This window comes from Columba livia, chromosome Z (assembly GCF_036013475.1).
Source record: "Columba livia isolate bColLiv1 breed racing homer chromosome Z, bColLiv1.pat.W.v2, whole genome shotgun sequence".
In the NCBI taxonomy this organism is placed as follows: domain Eukaryota; kingdom Metazoa; phylum Chordata; class Aves; order Columbiformes; family Columbidae; genus Columba; species Columba livia.
The window spans coordinates 28,651,869-28,672,730 of record NC_088642.1 but is presented as its reverse complement, the minus strand read 5'-3'; the positions used below and the strand labels follow the sequence as shown (position 1 = coordinate 28,672,730).

General features: G+C 35.2%; 1 protein-coding gene across 4 annotated transcripts in view; it reads left to right on the top strand.

Moving 5' to 3' along the window:
- The window catches only part of PDE4D (phosphodiesterase 4D), a 600,515-nt gene that overhangs the window by 411,484 nt on the left and 168,169 nt on the right, over positions 1 to 20,862 (top strand). The window contains exon 1 of one of the 4 annotated variants that reach the window (XM_065045253.1): positions 1,839 to 19,375. The exons of the other annotated variants lie outside the window; for them this stretch is intronic. Within the exon in view, the coding sequence (XP_064901325.1) occupies positions 19,287 to 19,375 (89 nt within the window). The 5' untranslated portion in view covers positions 1,839 to 19,286. Of the gene's footprint in view, positions 1 to 1,838; positions 19,376 to 20,862 lie in introns of those variants that run through there. 4 annotated transcript variants of the gene reach the window in all.

Below are 20,862 nucleotides of genomic sequence, written 5' to 3'. Positions count from 1 at the left end.
GTTAACAGTGATTCCTAGAATGTTACTCACGTTAGAGTGAATCATTGATAGGTCTTCATGGGTTGGTAATGCAATTGTATCAGTATATTTTATGCCTATGTGATATTGCAGGAATAATTCTGAACTATATTCAGGTAAATAAATACAGTTCAGAAACCCAAATATTTTCTGTTGAATTTCTAGGTGGACAGAAAGACACTTCATAAAAGGCAATATTTTCCTGAAAGAAAAAGGAGTATTGAACACATACATATCAAACTAAATACATTTAGATAACTTTTTGCTATTGCTCTTGATTTATTTGCCCACCGGAAATATTTGAATTAATATAAAAGCCTGTCTGTGATTTAAACATGTTTGTTTCATAGCTGATGACCCAGAGCCCTAGTTCACTTTGAAGGCTCCTAGGTACTATGGTGACTCAGATAATAAGCATCAATAATAACAAATACAGTTATTGAACTTTGAGAGAAGTTATTGTGTTGATGAGAAAGTAAATGCATAGGAGTAGACATGCCTAGTACTGGTAACTGCTGAAAAGTGCAATATGCCAGCTCTCTGAAACAAAATATCTGTTGAAGAAATGTTACTTATGAGAGGGAAGCTAGATGTGAACTGCTGTAAAGTGCATTTTGAAGGTTCTATGAAAATAGCATTCAGTTTCACAAAATAAAATTATTTGAACTGTGGATTCTGTTTCATAAAATAACATCTCCCAAAGGAAATGTCACCAAACACAAGGAAATAGCAGGGCTGTCACTAAACATGCCATCCTCAATCTGACAGCTGTAATGGAACCTATTCTGCTGCTTTATCATAGCAGCCAGAATATGTTGTCTCAATGAGAAAGAGCAAACTTTATGATTATTACTCTGGATAGAATCATAGAATGTCCTGAGTTAGAAGAGACCCACAAGGATCATCAAGTCCAACTCCTGTCCCTGCATATGACAACCCCACAGTTCACACCATGTGTCTGAGGGTGTTGTCCAGTCTCTTCTTGAACACTGTCAGGCTTGGGGCCGTGACAACCTCCCTGGGGAACCTGTTCCAGCGCTCCACCACCCTCTGGGTGAAGAACATTTTCCCAATGTCCAACCTAAACCTCCCCTGGCACATCTTCTTGTCGTTCCCTCGGGTTCTGTCATTGGTTGTCAGAAAGAGAGCCTGCCCCTCCTCCTCCCCTCATGAGGAAGCTGTAGACCATTATGAGGTCTCCTCTTAGTCTCCTCCAGGCTGAACAAACAAAGTGATTCTAGCTGCTTCTCATACGGCTTCCACTCTAAACCCTTCACTAACTTGGGTACGTCCATCTTAAGTGTCCAGTGCCATTTTAGTCTCTCCCATCATCCTGTTGCATTTCAGAGCTAAAAGAGACAGAGAATTCCTAGGCAAATTCCCCTTGCTGAAAAAAAAAAAAAAAAGGCAAAAACCAAACAACCGCCCATCATCCTCAATACCTCATTTTTAAGGCATGACTGAGAACCATATGTTCTGAAAATTTGAAAATGTGTGATAAACTGGGCAAGAAGACTATTGTTTTGAAGATGGGAAATGTAATGCTCCAACCATTGTGTAACAAGTTGCATTAACAAAAGGTGCTTAAAGGAAGAGAAGTAATGGTATGTGTTGGATTTTTTAACTATATAACAAGAGATGTGTAGAATACATATTCTGCAATCCAATATTCCTCAGCCAATAAAATTATGCTATACTATACTATACTATACTATACTATACTATACTATACTATACTATACTATACTATACCATACTATACTATACTATACTATACTGTAACATAACATAATATAATGCAATATAATATAATATAGGTTAAAAATAAAAAATACACTTTTTAAAAATTATGAATTAACTTTCTGTCCTTTTTATGTTGCTCTTAAGTAATTTTCTTTGACAAAAATATGGTTTTATGATTAGAAGACTGAAGAGACTGAGCTAGCAAAATAATATAACTGCATGCTAGTAATTAAGCAGCTGGGTTGAGATTCAACTCTGTTGTCATTTAAAAGCTAATAGTCATCCAAGTTTCTTTTGTGGGTATTGAAAAGAGAAAGGAATATCCAGAGTTTTGTCCAAAATTGACCTTTAAGGCAGGTGGAACAAATCACCTTTTCAAGGTGCCTGTCTTTCTCCATTACTGTACATATATTTGTGAAAATATATTGAATTAAGCCTCTAACTTTTAGACGACTGAAAGTGAATTCTGTTCCTATTGAAAAAAATACATGTCTTTTATCCTCCTAAATAAGAACAAGTGCAATAAGAACAAGTAAAACTATCCAGAACAGTTGCTTGAGTTATCAGGAACAGCATAGATCGTTGGAAGCAAAAATTATTCTTCATATTCCGTTTAAAAAATTCTCAAATAAGTGAGTGAAGAAAAAATATGTTAAATGCAGTAGTAACAGATTAGACCAGGAGTCCATTAAAAGTGATATATTTTCTCCAGTGGTGGCTCGCAGGAGCTGTCTATGTCCAAGTATAGAACAGGGAATGTGTAATATTTTTGGAAGACTAAGTTCTTGATTATGTGGCCAACAGCAATGCCAGACAGTGTGCTGAAAAAGCCTTATACATAGGAGCAAATTTTTTTTTTAATGAAATGGAGGTTGGCTGCCTTTCCTCTGGGTGTGTGTAGCGCCTGCTGCAGGAAAAGTCTATTTTGAGGTTGAAACTGTGCTGTGAGGGTGTTCAAGTCTTTACTAAAAGACGAAAGATCAGAGATCTCAGAATTATCCTTGAAGATACAAGTCTTATTTTTAAGAATGAAAAATCTTTAATTGTCACTGGCACAAAATGGTAAATCTGTAGTAAAAGTTGCTGGTTTGTATGCAGATATGAATTATGGGTCATTGCCAATGCATGTATACATTTTTTAAGAACTGAACAGATTTTTATCTGAATTTAACATTCATTGCAGGAAAATGGATTCACTCATTGGTTATTAGTGTGAAGTTCACTTGGCCTTTTTTCTTCAGACTTTTAAATTCAAAATAATCTAAAAATAGCATAAAATACCGTATTTTAAAATTAATTAACTGATTCATATTTTTAAAATATTCAACATTTTAATTCAGACTCAACTTGCTTGATAAATCCACTTTGGGAATTGAAAACTGAGATGACATTAAGACTATATACATTACAAAAGAAGGAAAGCACATCCGGGATGCCTTTTTCTTTTTGTGGCAACAGAGAAGTGACTAACATGACAAATGTCAGACCTTAAGACCAGAGGGACATGAGGACTGGACTAAGCTCATGAAGTTCGGTAAGGAGAAATGTAGAGTGCTGTGTCAGAATAACCCAGGCAGGGAGCAACTGGCTGAGTAGCCATTTTACTGAAAAGCACCTGGAGATTTTGATGGATATCTGGTTGAATACGAGCTAATAGAGCACTTTCATTGTGAAGAAAATAAGCTACATACTGAGCAACATTAGGACGACTGTGGTCAGCAGAACAATGGAAGTAGTTATTTCCCTCAGAACTTCTGAATTACTGAAACACTTACTGTAGTTTTGGCGTTCTAGTTAAAGAAAGATTTGGAGAAGCCATTGGAAGTCCACTGGAGGCCTACCAAGCTGGAGTGAGGAGAGGCTGAAGGAGCTGAGCTTGTTTACTCAAGTAAAGGGATGACTAAGGAAAGATCTAATAGTCTGCAGCTACTAACAGCTACTGAAGGGTAGTTGCAAACAGCAACATAGCAAGCTCTTCTTCATAGTGGACAATAATCTAAGAAGGGGCAATGGTTGTGAATTGTGGCTTTGAGGCAGGCTGGTGTCTGGTTTTGATACAATTTTTCTCTTTTTTTTTTTTTTTTTTTTCCTTACTGGGAGGGTAGTACAGTTCTTTAATATGTTGCCTGGAAACACTGTGAGGTCTTCACCCTTGGAGCTTTATCAGAGTCCACTAGGCAAAGTCATGGCTTAACTGTTCTGGGTTAATGATATCCCTTTTTCCAGCAGGAGGTTGAGTGAGGTGACTTCTAGAGACCCTTTCCAACCAATCTGTGATTCTGAGGTTCGTTGCTGCAATATCTGAGTACAGCAGAAGTTATTTTTGTTCATAATGATCCATCACTGATGGGGGATTAATAGTGCTCTTCGTTGTGTTGTTGGTTTGTGTTTTTTTTTAATGGACACTGAATATAGCAAAAGTAAAGTCAAAGTTTCACTCTTAATTTTATGTACTTAGTTGAGTGCTTCAAGGACTTGCAATAAAATTCACGTGTTCAGCAAAAACTTCCTTTAACTTCATCTGTTAGAGATGAAAACTTAACACTTTAGCAAAACAGGTCAGATAGCCAGAATATAAGGAAAATATAATACTCTGTGACCTTCTTTAGTTCTGCTTTCTGTTTCCTTCGTAAGATAATCCTTTCTTTTTCTGTATTTTGCCATTTCATTCACTGCATACCTTCTGATTTGGACCACAAGAATGGCTGTGAAACATACCTTTCTTCTTTTCTTATCTGTCCATACTTCCTCTCACTTCTGCAACTCCATCTTAGTGGATGAGGTAGACTGTAGTGGATAAAAAGTGTAGGTGGTCCTTTCGTTAAAGATTGTAGCACAATGCACATGTACAAGGAGTACAAAGGTAATTTGCACAGTCAACATTTAGCCTGGTGTTTCCTGAAACTATATTTGAAATATTGTTAAAATATTGGTAATTGTATACCAATCATGCACATTCATTCCAGTTCTCAGTGTGTTGTTTTTACACAAGAAGGGATACAATCCTCTTTGGATCTTATTAATGGCTGCTTGAAATAAAGCCAGGTGAATAAATTTTTAAGAACTGTAAGCTACCTAAAAAATATTTAATGAATGTTAGCTAGCATGCTAATCAGAAAAATAGTCAGGAGAGGATTCATCAAATGGCTAGCAAAAAGCCAGAGGTCTTTATATTTCTGCCTGTAATTGGTAAGAGGCTTACAAGGATAAGGAAGAATTCATCTAATCCTATTCTGTTTCAGATTTTTGAACTCACACTTGTTTATACAATGCCATGACCTGTGATGTATTGTAAATATGGAATGAAGGATTCTCCATCTAACTCAATAAAGCTGTTCTGCTCTGGAAAATATTTCCCTTCCTGATTTTTCAATTGAAAAGCTGGAATATTAGTTACTTGCACATTCCTTACCTGAAATCCCTGTCTTACTCTAGATTTTATTTGCCTGCTTAGAAGCTGGAAGGAGGGTATTAGTTACCTTTAACAGTGAAGTGAGACAACTGAGCCTCTTCAGAGGCCTCTTCTAAATTGTTTTTAGAAGTGTCATTGGCTAGAGACATTTACAGTCAGAAGAGAAAGGGGAAAGTACAGTAGGATCTGGCAATCTAGTACCTTGAGGAAATTGCAAATACTTTTTTTCATGTTCTGAGTTCTTTTCGCTAGGAAAAGAAGTAGGTTAACCAGTGGCATGTCCTGCTGAACTGACTCACTTTTGCTTTTTTCCTCTGATATTTTTTCATATGTTTTCTTTGTAAATGGTGGTACCAAGGACAGACTTGATGGATCCACGAGCTTTTGGACGTCCTTCTGCAAAGACATCTGTGCAGTTTCCTTGTAAGTCAGAGGGACCCTAGCTGTCCTTTTCTGAGCCTTTGAGGGATGCAGGAACATAAGGATGATATCTCTGCAAATCTGGAAAATATTTTTCCAACACAGTCACCAGAACAGTACAGATTTCCAGCTTCCTTCAATCTTTCATGTGTTAGGCAGTTTTGCAAAGAATACAGTAACTACATAATATTAAGTGGCCAATACAATTAATCAACCTTCTAGAGTACTTTCTGTGAGTATTATGTAGTTCTTATTAAGTGGAAAGTGGTTTATTACAAAGTAAACTACATAATGCCAAGGCTCTAAAACAAAGCCATGCAAAACATAATTAAAAGGCCAGAAATAAAACTTTAAACATTAAGTAGTTGTAATGTGCTCTTCCCCTCACAGAAGCCAATAGCCTGATACTGCTAACACTTCTGAAATATTGTATTAATCTTGATTCTTGAGTATTTATCTAAGTGTAATCTTGGAAAACAAAGCAATTATTTTTTCTTATCCTGGTCTTATGATTTTTAAGTAAATGTTTTGCAGTGTGGGTCTTCATGAGCGTTTAATTAAATTGTTTGATATGAAATATTCATCAGTGGAGACAATTACATTAAAAAATCATGTATATTGTTGGATCAAAAGAAGCAGTTTTGGCAGACAGGGACTGTAATATCATTGTTAAAACATAAGGTTTAATTTCACAGTTACCACATTCTAACAGGTGAACCACATACAAAAATGCAGGTATGCTTTGAATTTGAAATGCCAGGGCACTGTTACTACTCTTTCTAATGGCTGCTCTTGAAAACAGTTGCAGTAAATTACGAATTAACTTTTAAATAAGTTATGTATTTTGTATGCAAGATAAGATACATTGTCTACTTCAAACCTCACTGTAGCCCTCAAATCAAGATGAACCTCCTGTACAGAATATGTTGTTTTTTGCAGGATGCTGTAAGAGAAACTGGTAAGATTTTTTTTTTTTTTTTTGCATTACTGCTCAATTGGCAGTGTTATACTTCCTGTTTAGTGTTAAAGTTACTTGAAAAGCATTATTCTTCTTAAACAATGACTATACTAATATTGCTGTACAGCCTTGAGGTGAGGTTTTCTGTTTGTTTGGGTTTGGCTGTTGCTGTTTTGTTTCAAATATTTATCTGAATAGATTTTTTGTTTCCTTTTAAATCCAGAGGAATTTCAGCTCTTATGGCTGGAGAGAAAAACTCATCAGAGTTTGTGGAATTAACTTCTTTCAACTGTGTCTTTAGTTTGCAAGTGACTAGGTCATGATAAACTGCAGTGAGCCAGGCAGCCTTCACCTGTTCTTCCAGTGACACTGTCTGATGTCAAATGGTCAGTATAATCCACGACTCCTCCAAAATACTAACAGTAGTGAAAATTTATTAGATTATTTATTGAGATTTTTCCTAGAATAAGGCAGTGAATGCGCAGTGTAGAGGGAAACAACAAATCTGTCTAAACTTTGGAAAGGTAGCTCTACAGACAGCAAAAGACTGGTACTTTATGATAATCACATGTCACTTATGTCCACCACAGCAGATGTATTTCAACTGATTCTTTAAGCAAATCTATCAGAAAAGTTTATGGTTGAAAAGACTTAAAATATCTAGGCTTCTAATGAGGAGAAAAGTTAACAAAATATTAGAAGAGTCCAGCTATCTGAACTCTGCAAACGCTTCTGTTCTCAAGTAGGTGAAATTATTAAATGATATAAGATGACCTATACTGAATCTGATCAGAAAGGGTAAAATGTCTTGAAACTTTCTTAGCAGCATAATAGACATGAAATCAATGCAGTCTACAGCTGCACTTCCTGATTTCAGCCATGATTGACTGATGACTCAGCTTCATCTGTTACAGTCAAATATCAGTTTACAGAAATATTGTTCAACCAAATATTGTCTGTTCTCCAGAACTGTTAAGCTGATAAAAATTATTTATTCAAATATAACCTTGCAATACAATATATAATCACAACTTCTACGTAATTTAAGAATCTCAATAAACAAAAGTACTGACTTACACCTTGCAGGTAGGGCAAAAAAAAAGTCCTGTTATGAAACCAAGTTAAAGATCACTGCTGAGAACTTTCAGGTCTTTATTTTCCTTTCACTTGTGTTTTTAAAATACTAGTAGTTTTGTTCCAAAATTGTATTTTTAGTATGAGTAATGTTTCTGTATGAATCTCAGAATTTCCTTTACTAGTTAATGCAGCTGTGGAAGCCTAGCACAAATTCCCAAGGTAGTACAGACAAAGTCACACAAAAAGGAGAGAAAAAAATATTTCAGACTTGAAATCACTGATCTCCCTACCCCAGAAATTCTTTGCTGAATTAAAACTGTAGCTGTCTTCAGTTATATCTACTCTTTCATCTCTGCACTTCCTTAAACTTCTCTTACTCCTTCCTTGTCCCATAACTCCTACCTATTTTTACAGTTTTTCTGGCAGATTTTCTCCTTTTCTTATTTTCTGAGAGTTCTATGATACTCCATGTGAAGTCTTTTCTTATCCTTTCCCATTGCTTTAATTAAAACTTCTGCATGCTGAAAAGTCCGCCTAGATGTACCTGGTTCCAGGGCTGATAAGCTGCTTTTCTCTAAGGCCTTGACTTCTTATGAAAGAGCATTGCTATATCGTTTTGGAACAGAGGGGTTTGTGGGGTGTTTTGTTTGTGTTTCTGTTTGTTTTGTGGTTTGTTTTTTTGTTGTTGTTGTTTCATTGGTTGGTTTGTTTTGGTCTGATTTGGTTTGGTTATTTGGTTTTTTTTCATGGTAAGTTATATTTTCAGTCATTTATTTGAAGTATATATAAAGACTCAGTCCTGGCTGGTAGAACAATGGGCTGCCTTGGTGGAGCTGAGAGGTGTCATCATGTCCCTTGCCACTGGGTCAGAGATGCTGTATGCACGGGGACATGAAGCATTCGGCAATAAAGGGGTGCCCTTGTGCAAGACACTGCCAAAGTGTGTGCCGTGCAGTAACTTGGAAATATACATTTTTGCTTTTAATGCTGCTGGAATGACCTCTATTTTGAATTGGTATATTTGTAACTGCTCCTACCTTACAATCACGTGATTTTGAGATTGAATAATATGATGTTAAGCACTTCGAGCTGTACACAGCTCACATTTTTAAAGCTATCTAGGCATTCTGGTTTCTTTAAAAAATATTGCCTGTTTTCTGAGGGATTTAAGCCCTTAGGAATTCAGGGATGGGACATGCTCCAGGTTAGGACAACCATCTCTATAAAGAGGTGATCTGTGCATGTATGACAGGTGTCAGAGGTACTGCAGTTACCAGACAGCTAGTCAATACTCTGAGAGTACCTTAATGATCAGTTGAGCTCACTATACAGACATCTGGTGATGGCTAGCTGAACAAACCGTTCGAAAGAAGAAAAGAGGAATGTATTATTGTCATCTAATATGCATTGCCCTCCTTTGTGCTTTCAGTGCACAGTACATGTAGTTTCAGTTAATTTAACCTTCTAGCATTCCTTTGTGCCTTCCTTAAGGTTTAAAGGAAGACCAAGCATGCTGCAGTGTTCACTCTAAGGCATTTTAGGTATGAAAAGGGCTTATTCTGAGAGAAGAGAACTTATTTCCTCCAAAATCCAGGTACTTCAGTGGCTTTTTTAGAATATGCATAATTATTTTTAAAGTTTTTGTATCTTGAAAATCGTAGAATTAATTCTTAATACTCAAAATATTACCAGTGAAAAGGGGGGCTTGGACACATTCAGATGCTTTTCTCAAATAAAATATGGTTCAGATTAGTGTTTTTTTTAAGAATGACTGTTACATTCTTTGCAAGTCATTCTGTGTAGCGCTATCCTTGCAAAATTTCAAGCCATTTCACACACAGAAACCAGAACTTTATGAAATATACTGAACATGTAATTGCGTAAGTCATTTGATATAAACTGGAGTATCTCAAAGTCATCCATTAATTGAAGGTGGTTTAGAAACCTGGATTGACTATCCATGTCCACACTTCAATCTGTAAAACCTTCTGATTACATATACATATGCTTAGGTGTTAGACCAGTTTCATAGAATTTGTATATTAATGTAGGCAGTAGTTCAATGAAAGTACTTTGTGATGGTTGTTTATTAGGCTAGCAAGCTAATTTGTATTACACCATTCTAACCAGATATTGCTGTATAACTAGAGCTTGGTAAATATTTTAAAACAAGTACTAGTTAAAAAAAAAAAAAAAATAAAAAAAATCCTGGTTATCTTTAGCTGTCCCTAAGTAATGATTTGTTGAAGTTTAGGAGTATATTGGGGGAAAGAATTATTATTATGTACCAGGTCTATTCTTTATGCCTTTTTGAAAGTCAGCCACTTTTGGCCACTAATGACGATGAGACTTTGCACTGAATGCATCTTTTGCTGGTCTAGGACAGATGATCTTGTATGTATATTTTGTTTGAAATTCTGTCTATATTTGATAAGGTTTCAAAACTAGTGTTTTTTATAACTGCTTACATAATTCCCTAGCAAAAGGAGAAATATAGATAAAATAAGCTAAAGAACCCTCAAACAGAATGAGAGAATCCTTCCGTGGCAGCACGGATTTTCTCCTAATCTGTCGTTTGACATAAGATAGATATGATAGGTGTTTTTTTATTATGTGTTTTCTTACCATAACACTCTTTCTGATTAAACCTAGAAGTCTGAATAAGTGTTTTAAAACATTTACTAGGTCACTAATATTCTTTAACAGACAGTACAAAAGAAAATAATAAATCCAGTGTTTGATACTCAGCAAAACAGTGCATGTATCTACAGCTTAACATTGTGTGACTTCCTCCTCTTCTGTGTCATAGTAAAAGATGTATTGCAGAATAAATATTATAGTCTTGAGTCCTATTAAAGTATACTGATGGCTGCTGTGGAGATGTTTATAACTGTTTTCTTTAAGTTTATCAATAGAAGTATTTGTGGTAGTTCATTGTTGAGCTGTAGCTTCAATTCCTAGTGTGTTGTGAATCACCTGAAAAATAGACAACTTATTGTATATTTCACGTGAAGTTTCTCTTGCAATAAATTGTTCCATTTAGAAAGACCTGTCTCGATATAGCTCCGCATTTTGCACAGTGACATGATTCATTGAACCACTATATCTTTGGACTTAGTACATTATTTTGTCTTACTAAAAGATCAACTAACCTAGCAAAAGGTTCTCTTTGTCTCCTTTTGATAAGAATCTGAAATATTTATCTTCATCAGAGTAATGTCCTAGTTAAGGATGTGTAATTGTCTTAGATGTAATTAATTAAAGTGAGATAAACTAGTTTTATTATTTTGAACGCTAGAGGGCATGAAAGCGTGTTCCCAGAGAGAGAAATGCTTTGCAAGTAAATTGAAGCACTTCTGAAATCCCCTAACTTTAGTAATCTCAAAACCTATGGAAAGCTGGATTGGATTACAGCATCACAGAGTCACTCAGGTGGGAGAGCACCTCTGGGAATCTTTCAGCCCTGTTCAAGCGAGGTCATTTGGAGCAGGTAGTCCGAGACCATGTCGCTTGATGAACTTTAGGCTTTATTTGTAGTGTTGATGCTCTGAACATGAAGTGGCCCAAACTGTTACACTACAGTATTGTATCATTTTTCATTCCAGTCAATAAATCTTCAGTAAATTGATTATAGTGAATTTTCTTCAGTGGGCTAATGGGTTAATATTAATTTTGGATCTGATCAGTTTTTAGGGTAACTTGCAATGCCAAGCACTGACTCTTTATTTTATCCTCTTTTGTAAATTAATTTTCATTATTTACATTAGAAACTTTTTGATAGTATTATCTAGACAAAATATAAATAAAACTGTTCTCATGATCTTATATTGCGATTCTTTGTTAGGATTGTGTAATTCAGTAAGTCTCTAAAGCTAAAGGAATGGAATATAAGCAATTAATTTTAATTTTCAGGAACTTAAGGACAAAATTAATGGGATAAATATACTGAAAAATTAATAAAAACATAATATATTTTTTCCCACCTGCAGTATAATTCCCTGTTTAAAGATGCAGTTTATATTACTGCAAGTTTTGATTACTTTAGAGTCATGTATTAAGCAAGATTTCAGTCGTAGTTCAGGTACTGATTTCCTTTTTGATTTAGGTTAAATCAGCTAAGTTCCTAACTTCAGCTTCCATTTTTGTTAAAAGAGAAAATACTTTTATACTTCCAGGTGGATAATTAGCTTTTTATAAGCTTGTAAAAAAAAACCAAAACCAAAACAACAAAAAAACCCCTGCACACAACCAAATACAAACATACAAACAAAAAAATCCTGATCAGACAAGAATAAAATTAAACAAACAAGCAACAACAACACAAAACAAAAACAAAATAGATATTTAAAGTTATATTTAATAAGTAGTTTCACAAATGAGGTTCTGTGCCAGTTGATTTATCTAGGAAAACCTTAGCACTTCCTGGGAGGCTTGCATTTTAAATCTATGTTTTTGTATTTTAGACAAGAGAGTTGATCTTTACTATTTTCTTGCAAGCAACTCTTCCGTGTTTTTCCAGGATTTTTGTCTGCTGTGTTGACCACCGCTCCACTCTGCTCATTTTCACAGGGTATATTTTTCATGGAGGCTAAACCAAAACCACATTTTGCTTATCCTCTAGCAAATAGGTCCTGAGCAGCCTAATGTTTTTCCTCTCATTGTTCCTTTCTTTTGAATAAGGCTTTGATACATAACACATGTGCCCTCCTTCAAGAATTAACCTATAAACACTGTCTATCATCTTTGAAAGACAGATTAACTTATCTGACTATCAGGAGAATTGGTGCATACTTTCAGCCGTCACACAGCCAAGCAAGGCTGAGTTGCAAAGACTTTAAGACTCAGATTTCCCAAGTTGTTCTTGCAATGTTAGTTCCATCTTCCTGTGCTCAGGCATTCAAGTTGTATCTTTTAATCCATCTTTACAAAAAAAATCACTTAATACTATACGTGATGCTAACAGGATTTCTTCTGTGTTAACAGTAAATTAAGTAAATTAAAAAGTAGACTAGAAACTTGACTTGTTTCTTCTATATTTCAGTTCTGTCCAAAGCAGTCCTGTTTTTGCCCTTGTCCTAAGGCATGACTTCCCAAATTAGCTCTGATCTAAGTGGCTCTGATGCAACTTACATTGCAGTCAGCTAGAAGGAGAACAGGTTCCTGCCAAATAGTTATTGAAATCCCACTAAAAATGTAGGATTGGAGGGTTCAGAGCAAGGAATTATTCTAATTCATGATTCTCTGACAGGTCTTTGAGGAATCAGAGTTTTGTTTAATGTCCTCAGGAAAAACTGAAAGCTTTTCTAGGTAATTTCCTGAATATACCCTTTGCTTATTTGCGAAATCCCCTTTCAATGAGCCAGCTTCAAACATGAGTCAAAGGTGCCTGGTAATCGTTTGCACAAGCTCTTCAATTTCATTTGTACTAAAATTAGGTTCCTCAGTAATTCTTGAGACACTATTTGTCCTTGAACTATACCAGCATCCTGTGAAAGAACAGGTAGATAGATGAGCTTTGATTTAAGCAGTGTTTAAAAAAAAATAATGTCCACAACATATTTTGGGATAGTATCACTTTGTTTTGTATTTTTTTTTTCCATAAATACAGGTCAGACAATTTATTGGAAAATTATCATGAATAAGAGCATTTCTACACCACATGTTATTTAATCTGGATACCTTTTTGAAAACAATGCTTTCAATTTACAGAATTTTGTACTTCATAACTCTTTAAGCTGCAGATCAGTGTGAAGTGCTTTTATAGTGGTCATAGATGAATTCATAATTCTGTATGAAGGATAACATCTGCCTGCACAGGCTGCAGGAGTTGCCAATGAATTCAGAGAAAAACCTTGTTCAGGTTTTTATCCTTTTTATCCAAACTTCATAGAAAGCTTGACTAGACACATTTCAACAGACTTAACATGCCTGCCTGTTCTACCATCTTCCTTTCCTTCATGATCAAAGCAACTTTTTTTCTGAGCTCAGTCTCTCCTGACTTTCATTTTGATATTCTCTTCTTGCTCTTCTCTTCTGCTGTGTCACCCATAGTAGATGCATGTTTAATGAAAGAGCTATCTGTTTAGGCATTTTTAACATCTCTCTTCTTGCTCTCTGGTATTAGTACTTTAATTTAGGAAATAATTTCACACTTTTTTTTTTTTTTTTTAAATCTTTTATATGTTTAGCTCTCCATGTGATTTGCTTCCAGCACATTCATTTTACTTTCTGAGAAAGAGCTTGCTGCTTCATTACATGGCTTTAGTAGCAATGATCAAAGCACCAAACTTTCTCTCCCTTTAAGTAAGTCACTACTATTTAACAGAAACTTCCACAGAACATATACATGAGAGGCCACAAATAGTTCATGATTGATGAGACAAAACTCTTCATATGTACATCTCAAATCAGGTTGTATTATAATCTGTAAATCTAGCACTAGTAAAATATTAGATTATTCTAAAGTTACTGAAACAGCAAATCTCAGGTATTTTGTGATATTTTCAAAGGTTTTTTTTTTTTTCCTGTTTACAGAATCAATGTGTGAGTGCATGCTTGTACATGCATGTTTGTATATCTTCCCTCTGCATACTTTTTAACCCTGTATGATTTCCACAAATTTTAATGATTTTATAATAGTCTGGGAGATAATTAAGCTGTTTTAAGTTCACAGTTATAGTAAACTGGATATATAAAACACCCTAGAGCTGCTCTTTTGACAGAAGGGCTGCAGGCTGTGTTGACTGTTGATCACAAAAAAATCTTACATGAAAGCATTCTTGTGAATACTCCAAACTCAAGAATAGTATTGGTACTATGAACCACTTCAGCAACTGTTGTTCAAGTGAAATGGTCTTAGAGAAATATTTAACCACCTATAAAGCAGCCATTTTTTTTTTTTAACAGAAACGAGGGCTGCAGAATTAAGCATTAAAGCCAACAAGGGATGATAAGTGATCATAATCAGAAAGAATTTGAAGTTCAAAGAGATTAGTCCTGGGTAGAATCTTATTTTAGCTTAATACAGTCAGCACATGCATTTTTGTTGATACTTAGACCAAAACGAAACTATTTGTGATTTTTTTTTTTAATTGAACACGTTAATAGCGCCAGGTTCATATAATAAGTAATATATTCAGACTTTCTGACCCATTAAAATACGTCAGAGTGACAGAAAGAATGGAAGACTGAAGAAAATGTACTTGCCTTTTGAGGGGTTGAATGGCCAGGGTTTCAGTTTATTATTCAAAGCCAGAATTAGGTGGGGTGTTCTCTGCTGGGGTGGTTCTTTTTTTCAGGTGGAAAAGGAATACTTCAAAGTCAGGACACTTCTTTCAGGAGAAAAAGCCCATGTCAAGGAAGTATAACATTCTGAACAGAAATAATATAAAAAATGCAAGGTAGAAGAAATTTTACAAAAGTAAACTTCAAGTTATCTAACAACTAAATGAAATGTGGGAAATATATTTTTTTTTAAATTTTAGGTCTTATGTATTCATAGCCTTCCAGTGTAAACCTTTATTGAGGTAGCCCTATCTGGAACTCTAGACACTATTGTGCGACTGAGGAAAATTAAAATGCACATTTATCCTACATTCAGGTGGTTTAGTCCTGTTTTTTGTTTTGTCAGTTGTCTTTCATTCCTGTCTTGGTAATGGGAAGAGAGGGGGAAAAAGCTGGAAAAATATCTTGTCTGTAATAAAATATGCATAAATATTATTAAACTGTTTAGAATTCAGATTGTGTAAGCCATCTCTTTGAAATAGTGAGTAAATATTTGATTTTAGCAACATAATATTCAGTGCCATTTTGTTTGGAGATGTCCAACTAAACCATCTGGTAGTGTTTGAAAACAGAAGGAATAACTCTGGGAGAAGCGTCTGTAAAGTACTGTATCCTAATGTAAACTGTTCTGTCCACTGTAATGACTCCATTTGTCAGAGTTTCTAGTTGTTGATAAATAAGCATTTTTCAAACAACAAAGTTTATTTATTGCTGTTGTCGCAATAGTAACTGTAACATTGTTTTTCTCAAAGTCCAATGCTGCATAGAATAGGCCCAACAGCAGGGCAGAGACTTTGGGAAGGCTGCCTGGGGAAGGGACACAACTGGACTATGCAGGAGCCACGGAAGGAGCATGCAGGAAAGCCCCTTTAATTTCCACACAACTTACAAACTGATAACCTCAGTTATTCTTTTCCTGTTTCCTACATCTACAGCTACTTCATCTGTCAAAAGAGGAACCAGTGGTCCTGTGCACTTTCCTGTGTTGCCCAAGGAGTAGCTGGTTGAGTTGCAGCCCCTGTGTCCCCTTGCGTGATGAGCTGCTGGTGTAATGTCCCTCCTACCATCTGCACAGGATGGCACCTGTCAAAGGCAGCTGATGAAACTGACCTAGGAGTTTGTCACAGGCTGCACCTGACAGATGAGGTCAAGGCATGAGGGGGAGGCTACTTGAAGAAACCATGTCAGGAGTCATAGTGCCCATGTCCAGACTATAAATCTGTCACGTGCTCTGTTGAACAACATGATCTGTCACACGTCCTGAAGCTATAGTGGCTTCCCATTGTACAGCCCAAAGAATGGAGCTGGGTTAGAGGAAAGTGGAGATCTCAGCAAAAACACCTTCACCACCACTGAGCCTCCTCTTATAGCTGTAATTATTTGAGCTTTAGGGAAATAGAGAGGAATTTAGGGGTAAAACTTGGGCTTTTGAGTACTAAAATGCATCAGGACACAGATAGGAAAGTGAAATGAGTCTGTAAAGATATATGCTTATCAGAAGACCTGTTTACTACCAAAAGATTTTACACTTTTTTGACTTCAGCTGACCAAAAATAGAGGCTAATTTCATTTGGGTTTGTGTGTTCATAGTTAATCGAATTTTCACATTTAAAATTATGAAAAATACAATTTTACTATTCAGTTATTTGAATCTTTTCTAAAAAAAAAATAAAATAGCAGTAGTTTACATATCTGGGAGAACACTAAAGGAGGTATTTCCTTAATAATTCACCCTTTGCAGCTCTTGTAAACCTGAAGCTGTGAGCTGTATTATACTGGTGCCAGTGATCAGCGAGGAGTGTGAAGCTGATATCCCAATATCTGTCAAAAATATAGAGCAAAAAAAACCTTGCATAGGATGTCAAAGATACTGCACCATAAATGTGTATTATGCATTTCTATAAGAACTCAGAGTTACTAATGAGTGTGAGGATTATTTTTACCTCTTCTATAGAAAACTAGATATCTGCTTACACCATTGAGCTATTTTTTTCCAGAAAACACTGCCTACTAGTAACAACTTCATGTCAAATCATTTGTTGAGTGTTTCTAGAGACATTGTTTTCTTTTTGTTTGAAAGAAAAGAAAAAAGGCAGGAAGAGCATAGCAGCTTCTCTGTACAAGTCAAGGTGTACTACAGAGTTATTTGCTCCTTCATTTCCTTGAATTTCTATAAACAGTGTGATTTGTTTTGATACAGTGATCTACTGCATGACAATAAGTGGTTTTGATATCAAGGTATAAATTTAGTCTTTAGTAATCTTGTAAGAAGATTATTTCTATGACCTTATTGTGGTTGGCTGCATTAGCAGGTTTAGTGCAATAGTGAAGGAAGGGCACTAAGGAGTAGAAAAGAGAGCTCAAAATAAACGTTTGATTCAGTTTTCTTTATTAAATTAAAAAAAAAAAGTTGCTGCTGTATTAATGTGTTGTACAAAATCTTTTTTATAAACAGCATATGGAAAGGAAACATACCTGGCAATATTAAGTTATTTAGAATGTACTTATAAAAATACAGCCTACACTGGTTTTGTTTGCTAGAAGGGACATATTGATTTTGGCAATGCTCACATGCAGTATTATCGCTCAGGTATGTTTAAAGTGATCTATTAATCACTCAAATTTTAATGATACCATGATTATGAAGAAGGCTATAGCTTTTGATACCCAGAGGCACCTTACTAACCATTGTTGGAATGATCACGATTCTACTCCTGTGGAAACTAGATGCTATGTTATGATAACTTAATTATACAGTACATTCTCTAAACTGCTGAAAAATAATGTGACTTTTGGCCTGGAAACAGTGATTTCACCTATGAATCCCATATACTCAAAACCTATTTCATGGTGTGAAGAGGTTTGTTTTCAGTTGACCCTGTAGTGCATTTGTCAGTGTAACAGAAGAAAAATTTTTCCTCCAAAGAGCAAAATATACCCAGTTATTATAATTTTTCTGAAGAGTGTAGTTTTTCACAGTACCTTTAACCATGAAAATAGTACATTTAATCAGATAATTGATTGGTAGACATAATATATCCCTGGGTATTTATTTTTCTAATTCTCTGACCTTTTCCAAGAGAGCCCTGAGTAATCCTAAATTTTCATTTTTAACCTTGCTCTTGGTAAATATTCAATTTCTTCTTCAGCATCTTTCTTATGAAGGAAAATATCTAGGTTGGCTTTGTTCCAGGGATCATCTCAGTTAGAGAAACCTCTGCTTACTGGTTCTGGGAGATCATACCCACACTCAGAGCTGGTAGAGGAAATAATGTTGGCCTCACTGGCACAACCTCAGCTGGTGTCACAATTGAATTGTAGGCTGTGTTTGCCTTAAGTGCTGCTAGTGCTAGGCTGAAACAATTGCATGCAAGAGTTTGGGCTTGAAATAAAAATAATAATAAAACAGCCTCAAAAAAAAAAAAAAAAAACAAACAACCAAAAACCACCACAACAACAAAACAAAACAAACAAAATAAAAGGGCAAAACAAACAACAAAAAGACACCAAACTGGAATGACCCCAGGTAGCAGGGAACTGAGATCAGTTCTCAAATTTACTATCGGTAATTCAGTACGGGCAGTGATGTCTTTGAGAAAAGCTGCCAAGAGGTCTGAAAATTATCTGCCAGTCTGAGACGTGCATTCTTAGAGTGGCTGATCTCTCGTAGATGATTAAGGCCTTTCAGAAAAGCTACTTAATGTTATAAATTGATTCTCTTTAGAAACTGTGAGGAAGGAAGACACACTGGAAGAGAGCTAAGAATTAAACAAAGAGGCAATTGACAGTTTTGAGGGCATGTTTTCAATAGCAGTTTTACTCCCTGGTTACTAGCTCCTTACTCTGCTGGGGAGGAATATATTATGGGTTGTGGAGTGGATTTGGATTTGGGGTTCTTTTCAGGATTGTTTTTCTTTGTCTCCATACTCCTTAGCTGTGTGATACCAGCCAAAACAGATTGTTCAAATATAATCCATATAAAAAATACATTCAACACTCTGTTAAGAGTTTGAAGGCCTTTGTCTGGACAGCACTCAATAATCAGTATTAGCTACTTCTGGTCTGCCTTAGTTCTACATTTTTGTGCTCCCCAAGGGTTTACCATAAGAGTTCTCACTTGAATAATGAGATAAGAGCCCCGAATATAGGAAACGTTCATGCAAAGGGCAAGTCTCATGCAGCGGGAAATCCCAGTTATCCCTTCTAGCCTGTGCTCTCAGCCAGCCACATGTCTGCCAAAGCATACCCCAGGAAAAGGACGTTCCCTTACACAGTTACAAGTGCTTCATGATTAGTGCAGGGCACCTCCAGCACAACTGTCCTGCTGCCCCTCAAGGATACCTTTTTTAGAAGATTTTAGAATTAGCTTTGCCAATGGCCTTTCTGTGGGATCCTTTTGGAGCCTATAACCCTCGTCCATCTCCAAGAAATAAGATGAGATTTCGCTTTTTGAAGTCTTACAGGTATCGCTTCTAATGGCTTATGGTGTAACTGACATTACTAATAGTTGCAAATGTGCCTTTCTTATGCTTCTATAGGATTATAGTACATAAAAATTTGGAAGTGTATTAATTGTGACTCTCTTGAGCTTGTAAAGGCTTTGCTGAATATGTGTATCAGGAAAATAGTGTTTCTGTGTGACTGGCAAATATGTTGAATAAGGGACCATGTAAGTTTATGAAACTGCATTTTTCAAGCAAATATTGATTTTGAATCTTTGTTGCACTTCAGTGCAAAAGTAGATTAACATTTATGCCAGTGTTCCAAAAATATTAGTTCTAAATATTATTGGTACTTTTTATAAGCAAACATATTTAGTTATAAATATGACACACTGATACAGCACACCAAATCTGAATTAATATTCTTAGTTCAGAGGCTTTTGCATAACCACAAAACCAGGTTTGTTAAATATTTTTCTGTTTGACATTTGAAAAGTGATATAACCAATGAGAAAAACACACAGATTGTGCTTTTTCTTAGCTCTTATTTTAAAATAACCATAGCAAAATATGTTTTTCATTATTTATCATTCTGCTTTTTGCAATTTAACCAATACTTGTTTTCCAGCTTCCTTGCTTTTGTTTATAATAGATGCAATATAAATTTTTGAGTATAAAATTCTTAAGGAAAGATCCTCCTGTTTGTATATAATGCATTGAATAACTTACTACGTATCATCTTAATGATAACTTTTTAATATTAATTGATGCAACAGTCACATTTTTTTGCACACATGTACAATATCAAATGCCCAAGAAGCTAGGTGTTTAATGTAGGATTGTCAATAGCAAACACCTTCTGTGTGAATGCTGTAAAAAAACCTGGCTTTTCTCAGTGTTTTATTTTTCTCAGTGTTTTATTTTGCAAAAACTAGATTGTTCATACACAGGGAGCTGGTTTTATGACAAAAACAATAACAGACAAAGGGATTTGAACAGAGAGTAAAAAGATGGTATCTGTAATAGTTTCTAGAAGTTCAAAACTAGATCATGTAATTCAACTGAGATTATCTTAAGGCAATCTTCTTAGCAGATTTTTTTGCTTAAAAAAAGCTACTTATGTTTATTTGACAAACTTATATCAACGTTTTAGAAGGACAAAGAAAAATATTTAAAGTAACATGTTAATAGAGGATCTAATTATTTTGATGATTGACTTATGTAAATATAGCTCAGTCTCATTTTTTAAATCTAAAAAAGTGAAAATTGTCTTAAAAGTTGTTCATAAAAATAAAAAGCAAGGAACTCTTGTCTGAAGTCCAGAGGTGTGAATGAATTGTGTCTTACCATAGAGAAAGTGTTATTTTTTTTTTCAGGAGCTTTAAAGCATTAGCAGGAGGTTGAAGATAACTTTATAAAAACTGGGTCTTAGTTGTACTATTGAATGTGAGTAATTTAAGTTGTTACTATTTAATTTAACTATAAGTTTTGACTGAGAAGAGGATTAA